Source organism: Scyliorhinus torazame, chromosome 20, assembly GCF_047496885.1.
Source record: "Scyliorhinus torazame isolate Kashiwa2021f chromosome 20, sScyTor2.1, whole genome shotgun sequence".
NCBI classification, from domain to species: Eukaryota; Metazoa; Chordata; class Chondrichthyes; order Carcharhiniformes; family Scyliorhinidae; genus Scyliorhinus; species Scyliorhinus torazame.
Genome location: NC_092726.1, coordinates 7,691,072 through 7,701,423, shown reverse-complemented (window position 1 = coordinate 7,701,423; position 10,352 = coordinate 7,691,072). Strand labels below are relative to the sequence as shown.

Sequence of the window (10,352 nt, the reverse complement as noted above, 5' to 3'; positions counted from 1 at the left end):
GACCAATTTTAAACGACCATGGCAGTTATCCAAATGGTGTCACCATGGGCGACAGTTGTAATTGCTGATGGACAGAGAGATTTTGTTTTTTTGTTTTTCAGGTTTAGAGTACCCAATTCATTTTTTCCAGTGAAGGGGTAATTTAACGTGTTCAATCCACCTACCCTGCACATCTTTGGGTTGTGGGGGCGAAACCCACGCAGACACGGGGAGAATGTGCAAACTCCACACGGACAGTGACCCAGAGCCGGGATCGAACCCGGGACCTCGGCGCCGTGAGGCAGCAGTGCTAACCCACTGTGCCGCTGTGCTGTCCTGGTGTACAGGGATGTCAAAACATCAATTTCAAAACTTTTTGTTTTAAAACCATGAACAGTTTCAATTGTGAGATGACTTAATTAATCCATCTCCCAGCTCTCTTTGAACGGTTGGGTGATCTGCTGTGGGGTAAGAATTGGGCAATTCAGAAAGCCTGCAGGCAAACCTTCTGGCAACTGTATTCAACAATCCGAAACAGTGAGATGTTGAGGAAATAATTAGGATCTGAGAAAACGTTTTTCAAGTCCGTTCTGTCTGTCTCATGACAACCGGACCAGTTTGCCACTTGTCTGTGGGGCAGTTTTAGTGTTGTCAGCATTCATCAATATTCATTCACCTGAGGAAGGAGCAGTGCTCCGAAAGCTAGTGTTTGAAACAAACCTGTTGGACTTTGACCTGGTGTTGTAAGACTTCTTACTGTGCTCACCCCAGTCCAACGCCGGCATGTCCACATCATCAATATTGATTAACTTATTCTCATAGGGTACTTGAGTTGAGTAAACTTGCGTCAAGTAATTAAATTGCATTTAAGCCAATTATATAGTTTAATTTCACCATCTTCAGATTTCTGGCTGTTTTAGATCACTGTCTCTCCCAGTGATATCGGCTCTTTGTTCTCCTCCCCTTAGTCTTCTTCCTGCCAGGCAGTGTCCCATGGTGAATGCAGGTTCGCAATTATTGCTGGCTCTTCAGTACCTCTCACCTGTAACTTTGTACCTTCATGTGTGACCCTGAACAGGGAGACTTTTCTGACAGGAGGGCATCGCAGGATTGTCTGTTCCTGCCTGGAGAGACCTACCGTGCGGTTCAAGTGCAGTCTCGCATGCACTTTAAAACTCAGTCGAAATTTGAGTTGCACTTCTCGGTTGCGAAGTAAGAATCTTTTATTGCTTCTATTGATTATAATTGAGAGAAAACTAAATCTATTCTCAATAAAGCCTTGCCGGCAAAAGACTTCAAGAGAAGTAATTTATAAAACTATTTTAACTTTCAAAAATAATACAGAAATGGTCTATTGCTGAAGGCAAAGACAGCTTGCGCAGTCTTCAAGAGTTTTAGAAGGGAAAATATGAAAATAAGGATAGCGAATAGTCAAGTAAAAGTATAGATGGATCAAGATAGAAAGTGCCTTCCCGAACTTCTATGTTCAAGGAGAATGTTATCAGTCTAACTCCATCTGTCCCTACCCCTGCAATGTGCTGATTGGCGTGGATAGGTTTCAAATACATTTGGTTGGATGGTTAGTTGTCAATCATCAATGTGCGACAGACCTTCGGATATGTTGCATTTGTAGATGTTTGTGTGTGTTGGAATGTGATGTATCCTCTTCATCGATTCTAGTTTTTGCTGGTTTATTGCTGACCATGCTCCCACCTGAATTCTGAACAATGGTGTCTTCCTGTAGTCATGAACACACCTTGGGTATGCTGCATAGCTTTTGCTATTTAAAACAATGGTCAGTTTGTGATATCAGTAAAAATGTTGCATGAGCTCTAGCTAGTTTCTTTGAACGTTTCAGACCCTGTGTTTTGCCACTGCACATTCTGCAAGCTGTGTCATTGTAATCTCAATTATGCTTCAAGTTCTCTGATGAAATCCATTTTAAAATGGATTTTAAACTGGGCTTTAGTTTTTACATTTAAATGGCTAAATCAATGAGCCTTTTACCTATTGGAAATGGACAGTTTCCTTCACGGACCTCATTCAATGCTGACTCAAATTCAATGCACCAGGGGCGACTGAGTCGTGATTAAGAGCAGGAAAAGTTTATATTATTTCCTTCAGAAAACGTTTGAGTCCCAAACGCTGCCTTGACTCACTTGGTCGGCGGACGTGGTGTGGGTCCCGAAGGCCGGCCAGTTGGTAAACGGGGGCCCGAGGGGAAGGAGCTGTGTGACCAACAGTAGGGCAGCACGGTGGCACAGTGATTAGCACTGCTGCCTCACAGCTCCAGGGTCCCGGGTCCGATTCCGGCCTCGGGTCACTGTCTGTGCGGAGTCTGCACGTTCTCCCCGTGTCTGCGTGGGTTTCCTCCGGGTGCTCCGGTTGCCTCCCACAGTCCAAAGTGCAGGTTAGGCGGATTGGCCGTGATAAATTGCCCCTGAGTGAACAAAGGTTAGGTGGGGTTACTGGGTTACGGGGACAGGGTGGAGCCGTGGGCTCAAGTCGGGTGCTATTTCCAAGGATGAAACAAGAGATTGCGATCGTGTGCAGGTTGTCTGCTGTCACTCAGCCAGTGGGGTTTAAATAAAACACACGGGGGTGCGGTGAATGTATATTTACTGATAATTCACCAGTGCCCTGCGTTATGTTATTAACCCTGTGGGCTCTACCTATGGGCCATTGTGTGGCTTCACCCACAGGGGGTATGTTGGGGCATGTACGGGCTCCGCCCATGGCTCCACCCCCTTTACAGGAAGTATAAGAGCTGCTGACCTGCGGGGCCGCCTTCAGTGTTGTACCGGTCGCAGGCAGGCTCAGTTCTAAGCTGATTAAAACCACGGTTTACTTCTCCACGTGTCTTCGAGTGAATCGATGGTCGCATCAGGGGGCAAGCGCGGGGACAAAACAAACCAAGTCTTTTATTACAAATGTTGCAGAGAAAATGTCAAATTCGAGTTTCATTTATTTTTGAGACCAGCACAGAAATGGGAAGTTGACCAAAACTTCTTCCCTCCGCCAAGGGTGAAATAAATAAATTGCATTGTCTCTTCCCGGCCATTCCATTCCTTAGCTCAGGAGATGGTAGCTGGGAAGGATCCCAGGCAGTACAAGTAGGGATAGCAGTGGTAAGTTTGGAAGGTAGGTGCCAAGGGTGCTCGGGAACACCGCGCCCGCTCCTTGGCATCAACACAGTTCTGGTTGGTAGCCAGCTTCTTCCTCTTGGTCTTGTACCGCCGGTTCTGGAACCAGATCTTCACCTGAGTCTCGGTCAGCTTCAGGGTCCCAGCCAGGTCAGCTCTCTCTGGGGCTGACAGATACCTCTGACTGTCAAACCGTCGCTCCAGCCCCAAAACCTGAGCGTGTGAGAAAGCTGCTCGGGAACGCTTCTTCCTGGGGTTCCTCGAACCTCTGCTGGAGACATTTGTCCTCCCCTGGTGGGTGGTGCTTGACGGAGAGCCACCTGCTGAACAGAAAGAGAAAGTGGTCTTGAAACTCAACGGGAAACATTTGTACCTGGGCAGAGTGTCTTCATAGGTGAAGGTACACCGAATTCCTCACTCCCTCCCAGCTACACTCACCAACTCCTCCCTCCCTCCCAGCTACACTCACCAACTCCTCCCTCCCTCCCATCTACACTCACCAACTCCTCCCTCCCTCCCATCTACAATCACCAACTCCTCACTCCCTCCCATCTACATACACCTAAGTCCTCACTCCCTCCCATCTACACTCACCAACTCCTCCCTCCCTCCCATCTACACTCACCAACTCCTCCCTCCCTCCCATCTACACTCACCAACTCCTCCCTCCCTCCCATCTACACTCACCAACTCCTCCCTCCCTCCCATCTACACTCACCAGCTCCTCACTCCCTCCCATCGACACTCACCAACTCCTCCCTCCCTCCCATCTACACTCACCAACTCCTCACTCCCTCCCATCGACACTCACCAACTCCTCACTCCCCTCCCATCTACATACACCTAACTCCTCACTCCCTCCCTCTACGCTCACCAACTCCTCCCTCCCTCCCATCTACACTCACCAACTCCTCACTCCCTCCCATCTACACTCACCAACTCCTCACTCCATCCCATCTACACTCACCAACTCCTCACTCCCTCCCATCGACACTCACCAACTCCTCACTCCCCTCCCATCTACATACACCTAACTCCTCACTCCCTCCCATCTACACTCACCAACTCCTCCCTCCCGCCCATCTACACTCACCAACTCCTCACTCCCTCCCATCTACACTCACCAACTCCTCCCTCCCTCCCATCTACACTCACCAGCTCCTCACTCCCTCCCATCGACACTCACCAACTCCTCACTCCCCTCCCATCTACATACACCTAACTCCTCACTCCCTCCCTCTACGCTCACCAACTCCTCCCTCCCTCCCATCTACACTCACCAACTCCTCATTCCCTCCCATCTACACTCACCAACTCCTCACTCCATCCCATCTACACTCACCAACTCCTCACTCCCTCCCATCTACACTCACCAACTCCTCACTCCCTCCCATCTACACTCACCAACTCCTCACTCCCTCCCATCTACACTCACCAACTCCTCCCTCCCTCCCATCTACACTCACCAGCTCCTCACTCCCTCCCATCGACACTCACCAACTCCTCCCTCCCGCCCATCTACACTCACCAACTCCTCACTCCCTCCCATCTACACTCACCAACTCCTCCCTCCCTCCCATCTACACTCACCAACTCCTCACTCCCTCCCATCTACACTCACCAACTCCTCACTCCCTCCCAGCTACACTCACCAACTCCTCCCTCCCTCCCATCTATATATACCAGCCATGACGTCAATGAAACCATTGTCAATTGTGGTGAATGCCCACCTGCTTCACGAATTACCTTTAGGGCAGGAACTGCTGTCCTGACCTGGTCTGGCCTACATTTGACCCCAGAACCACAGCAATGTGGTTGACTCCTCACTCCCCCTCTGAAATGGTTGGGGGGACACACACGCGCTTGTATCAAACCACTAAGAAATCTGAAAGTAATGAGAGCGGACGGACCACCCAGTGTCAACATTGGCACCAGAAACAAAACGGGAAATCCAGCCTAGTCGGCCCTGAAAAGTCCCCCCCCCCCCCGTCCCTAAGAACATCTGGGGGCTAGTGCCAAAATTGGGAAATGTTTCCCAGACTAGTCAAGTAACATTCACAGCCTGACATGGTTATACTCACGGAATCGTACCTCACAGATAAGCACCACCCCTGGGTATGTCCCACCGACTGGGCACACACACAGCAGAGGTGGTGGAATGATAGCATCCAGTCAGCAGGGAGCTGCCCTGGGCATCGTCAACATTGGCGGTGAGCTCCATGGAATCAGGAGCACCATGGAGCAGGAAATCTCCCGCTGGTTATTGTTCAGCAACACTTGGAGGCAGCACTGAGGGTTGCAACGGTGCAGATAATACTCTGGGTGGGGGAGTGCCGCCATAGACCGAGCTGGCCGGGTCCTGAAGGACAGGGCTGCTAGACTGGGACTGCAGCAGGGGGTGAGGGAACCAACAAGAGGGAAAAACATACTTGACCTCATCCTCACCACCCTGCCTGCTGCAGATGCCCCTGTCCACGACAGTATCGGTAGGAGTGACCACCGCACAGTCCTTGTGGAGACAAACTCCCGCCTTCACATTGAGGACACCCTCCACCGTGTTGTGTGGCACGACCACCGTGTTAAATGGGAGAGACTTCGAACAGATCGAGCAGCTCAAGACTCAGCATCCATGAGACGCTGAGGGCCATCAGCAGCAGCAGAATTGTATCCACCACAATCTGTAACCTCCTGGCCCGGGATGTCCCCCACTCTACCATTACCACCCAGCCAGGGGACCGACCCTGGTTCAATGAAGAGTGTGGGACAGCGTGCCAGGAGCAACACCAGGCAGACCGAAAAATGACGTGTTGATCTGGTGAAGCTATAGTCCAGGACTACTTGCCAAACAGCATAAGCAGCAAGTAATAGACAGAGCTAAGCAATTCCACACCTGACGGAGCCAATCTAAGCTCTGCAGTCCTGCCACATTCAACCGTGAATGGTGGTGGGGAATTAAACAACTGACTGGAGGAGGAGGCGCCACAAATAGCCCCGTCCTCCATGATGGAGGAGCCCAGTACATAGAATCATAGAATTTACAGTACAGAAGGAGGCCATTCGGCCCATCGAGTCTGCACCAGCCCTTACAAAGAGCACCTTACTGAAGCCCACGTATCTACCCCACCCCCGTAACCCAGTAACCCCCACTTAACATTTTTTGGACACAAAGAGCAATTTAGCATGGCCAATCCACCTAACCCACACGTCTCTGGACTGTGGGAGGAAACCGGAGCACCCGGAGGAAACCCACGCACACACGGGGAGAACGTGCAGACTCCGCACAGACAGTGACCCAAGCCGGGAATCGAACCTGGGACCCTGGCACTGTGAAGCCACAATGCTAACCACTAAGCTACCGTGCTGCCCCATTGCACATATGTGCAAACGCCAAGGCTGAGGCATTCTCCAGAATCTTCAGCCGGAAGTGCCGAGTGGATGGTCCATCTGGGTCTCCTCTGGAGGTCCCCAGCATCGCAGATGTCTGAGTTCGGCCAATACGATTCACTCCACATGATATCAGAAAACGGGGGAAGGCACTGGATACCGCAAAGGCCACGGTCCCTGATAATATTCCAGCAACAGTACTGAAGACTGAAGGGGTCATCAACAGTGTTCTCAAGCGGCACTTACTCAGCAGTAACCTGCTCGCGGACACTCAGTTTGGGTTCCGCAAGGGTCACTCAGCTCCTGACCTCATTGCAGCCTTGGTTCAAACATGGACAAAAGAGCTGAATGCCAGGGGTGAGGTGAGAGTGACTGTCCTTGACATCAAGGCAGCATTTGACCGAGCGTGGCATCAAGGAGCCCGAGCTAAGCTGGAGTCAGTGGGAATCAGGGGGGAAACTCTCCGCTGGTTGGAGTCAGACCCGGCACAAAGGAAGATGGTTGTGGTGGTTGGAGGTCAATCATCTCCGCTGCAGGACATCACTGCAGGAGTTCCTCAGGGTATGTCCCAGGCCCAACCATCTTCAGCTGCTTCATCAATGACCTTCCTTCCAACATAAGGTCAGAAGTGGCAATCTTCACCAATTGTGACCCTTAAGGCACTGAAGCAGTCCCTGTCCAAATGCAGCAAGACCTGGACAATATCCAGGCTCGGGCTGACAAGTGGCAAGTTACATTTGTGAGGGCAGCAGGGTGGCGCAGTGGGTTAGCCCTGCAGCCTCACGGCGCTGAGGTCCCAGGTTCGATCCCGGCTCTGGGTCACTGTCCGTGTGGAGTTTGCACATTCTCCCCGCGTCTGCGTGGGTTTCGCCCCCACAGCCCAACATGTGCCGGGTCAGTGGATTGGCCATGCTAAATTGCCCCTTAATTGGAAAAAATTAATTGGGTACACTAAATTTATTTTTTTTAAAGTTACATTTGTGCCACACAAGCGCCAGGCAATGACACTCTCCTACAAACGAGGATCTAACCACCGCCCCTCGACATTCAATGCGTTACCATCACTGAATCCCCCACAATCAACATCCTGGGGGTTACCATTGAGCAGAAACTGAACTGGACCCAGACACATTAATACTCTGGATACCAGGGCAGGTCAGAGGCTGGGAATCCTACAGCGAGTAACTCACCTCCTGACCCCCCAAAGCCTGTCCACTATCTACACAAGTCAGGAGCGTGATGGAATACTCTCCACTTGCCTGGATGAGTGCAGCTCTTTTTAAAAAAATTTAGAGCACCCAATTATGTTTTTCCAATGAAGGGGCAATTTAGCGTGTTCAATCCACCCGCCCTGCACATGTTTGGGTTGTGGGGGCGAAACCCACGCAGACACGGAGAGAATGTGCAAACTCCACACGGACAGTGACCCAGAGCCGGGATTCGAAACTGGGTCCTCAGCGCCGTGAGGCAGCAGTGCTAACCACTGCGCCACTGTGCCGCCCAAATGAGTGCAGCTCTAACAACACTCGAGAAGCTCGACAACATCCAGGACAAAGCAGCCCCGCTGATTGCTCCCCCTTCCACAAACATTCACTCCCTCCCCCACCGACACACAGCGGCAGCCGTGTGCACCACCTACAAGATGCACTGCAGTAACTCACCAAGGTTCCTTAGACAGCACCTTCCAAACCCACGACCACTGCCACCGAGAAGGTCAAGAGCAGCAGATACCTGGGAACCCCATCACCTGGAGGTTCCCCTCCAAGTCACTCACCCCCCCCGACTGGGAAATATATCGGCCGTTCCTTCCCTGTCGCTGGGGCAACATCCTGGAACTCCCTCCCTAACAGCACTGTGGGTGTACCTACACCTCGGGGGACAGCAGCGGTTAAAGAAGGCAGCTCACCACCACTTCCCGAGGGCAACTAGGGATGGGTAATAAATGCTGGGCTAGCGACGCCCACATCCCAAGGAAGAACAATTTAAACAGATACATTCTTTGGAACCTTGAGCAAAGCATTTGGGAAACAGAGTGAGGCGTGTTGATTCCTGGCCTGTTCAGCTCCAGTCTGGAGGACCTGAGCGCTTCTTTAAAAACAAAAACCCGTTCCCCTTTCTGACAGACGCACTACTTTCTGATGCCCAGGGAGGCTGTATTGGGAGCAAATCGTGTTGTAGATATGTGGATTAATCACAATTCAGGTTCCCGTACTCCAATCTCATTTCATTGAGACACCTGGGCAGGAGATTTGGCTGTAAGATTCTGCCTGGCTCATTGAAGAATGTGTTTGAGTGCTGGTCACCGGGACTGTGAGAGTGGCTGACAGCCCTGGGAATGACGGTGGGAAATGTGAGGACAGACAGACACCCACACAGAGCGGTTCCCACCTGTCATGGGGAGTGATGCTGCAAGGTGACACTGCAAACTCCCTGTGTGCCCTCTGAGAGCACAGGGGAATGTTTCCACTGTCCCAAAGGGCTGGATTTGTCTCCCCCCCCGCCCTCCCTCCCTCCCCCCTGCACTCAGTCACAGAGGGCAAGCCAGGGAGTGCTGAATGGCCCAGATGTGTTCTCCTACCTCCTGCTGCGACTGCAGCATCCAGATGTTGTGTCCCGCCACTGTGCGCCGCCCCAGGGCTCAGGCTGCTCCTCTGTCCTGCTGCCTCCCTGCTGCCTGTCCAGGGACCGGTCTCCGGCTTGTGGGGGACCCCCGGCTTCTCCCGGGGGCACAGGATGTCCTCGATGCGGAAGGAGGTGAAGCGTTTGCGGGCTGTGTCCATGGTCTGTGTTCCCCCCAGCCCTGGGGGGTCGGGGGGGGGGGGGGAGGGGGACGACGACGGACGACTGGGACTCTGGGGGCAGGCTGAAAGCTGGGACAGGGCTGTACTCCAGCTGTGGGGCAGTGCATCCTGCAGGGTGTATTTTATACACACGGATGGATAGCTGAGAAGGGAGGGCACACTGCAATCCCTCCCCCTGGGAGGGAACAGGTGAGCTGCAGCTAGTGGCACGATCACTAACTCTAAACACTACCTGTCCCAGCCCGCAGATTAAACAACAACTTCACTGCCTTGGACACACATTCCCAATCCCTCCTCAGCCTTATTCCCCAGGGATCTGGACTGTTCAAACCCCTCTCCAGGATGCTGTACCCGCAGAGGGAGAAGAGATTCTCAGAGGGGGGAGGGCTGGATGATTCTGACAGATCCCAAATCTGACCAGGATAGCAAGGCAGCATACACAACAGAACCTGGGACGTGGCGACTGGACCAGGGAACGTGCTCCCACACACACAGGGACCAGAGTCCATGTCTCCCACAACCCCGGGGAGAGAGGTCCCAAGGGGAGGCAGTGGGCTAGCACTGGGAAATACAATTCAGCCAGCTGGACACAAACTTGCTCTGCAAGAATGGATCTGGCTCCCCCATCAGCTCGCAAACCAAACATCATTCAACATCGACAACTGTGTGGAACAGACAAGTCACATCCCGTCTACAGCCACACACACAGTGTAACTCACTCCCCGGTATCTGTTACTCTATACAGAAACCACCCCGAACCCCTTGATTAGATTCCAGTCTGTAACTCACTCCCGGGTATCTGTTATTCTATATATAAACCACCCCGAACCCCTCGATTAGATTCCAGTCTGTAACTCACTCCCAGGTATCTGTTATTCTATATATAAACCACCCCGAACCCCTCGATTAGATTCCAGTCTGTAACTCACTCCCAGGTATCTGTTATTCTATATATAAACCACCCCGAACCCCTCGATTAGATTCCAGTCTGTAACTCACTCCCGGGTATCTGTTATTCTATATATCAACCACCCAGAACCCCTCG

The 10,352-nt window shown here is 52.0% G+C and overlaps 1 protein-coding gene across 2 annotated transcripts; it reads right to left on the bottom strand.

The window, feature by feature from the left end:
• Positions 1-2,912: 2,912 nt before the first annotated feature.
• LOC140396730 (homeobox protein koza-like) lies at positions 2,913-9,328 on the bottom strand. Of its 2 annotated transcripts, none has more exons than XM_072485477.1 (2): positions 9,085-9,328; positions 2,913-3,445 (listed from the first exon to the last, which is right to left on the bottom strand). In XM_072485477.1, the coding sequence occupies exons 1-2, from the start codon at positions 9,284-9,286 to the stop codon at positions 3,054-3,056; spliced, it is 594 nt and encodes a 197-aa protein (XP_072341578.1). In that variant the 5' UTR covers positions 9,287-9,328; the 3' UTR covers positions 2,913-3,053. The 2 variants fall into 2 exon arrangements, with proteins under 2 accessions (XP_072341578.1, XP_072341579.1); XM_072485478.1 differs by having other exon boundaries at positions 2,913-3,442.
• Positions 9,329-10,352: the final 1,024 nt, after the last annotated feature.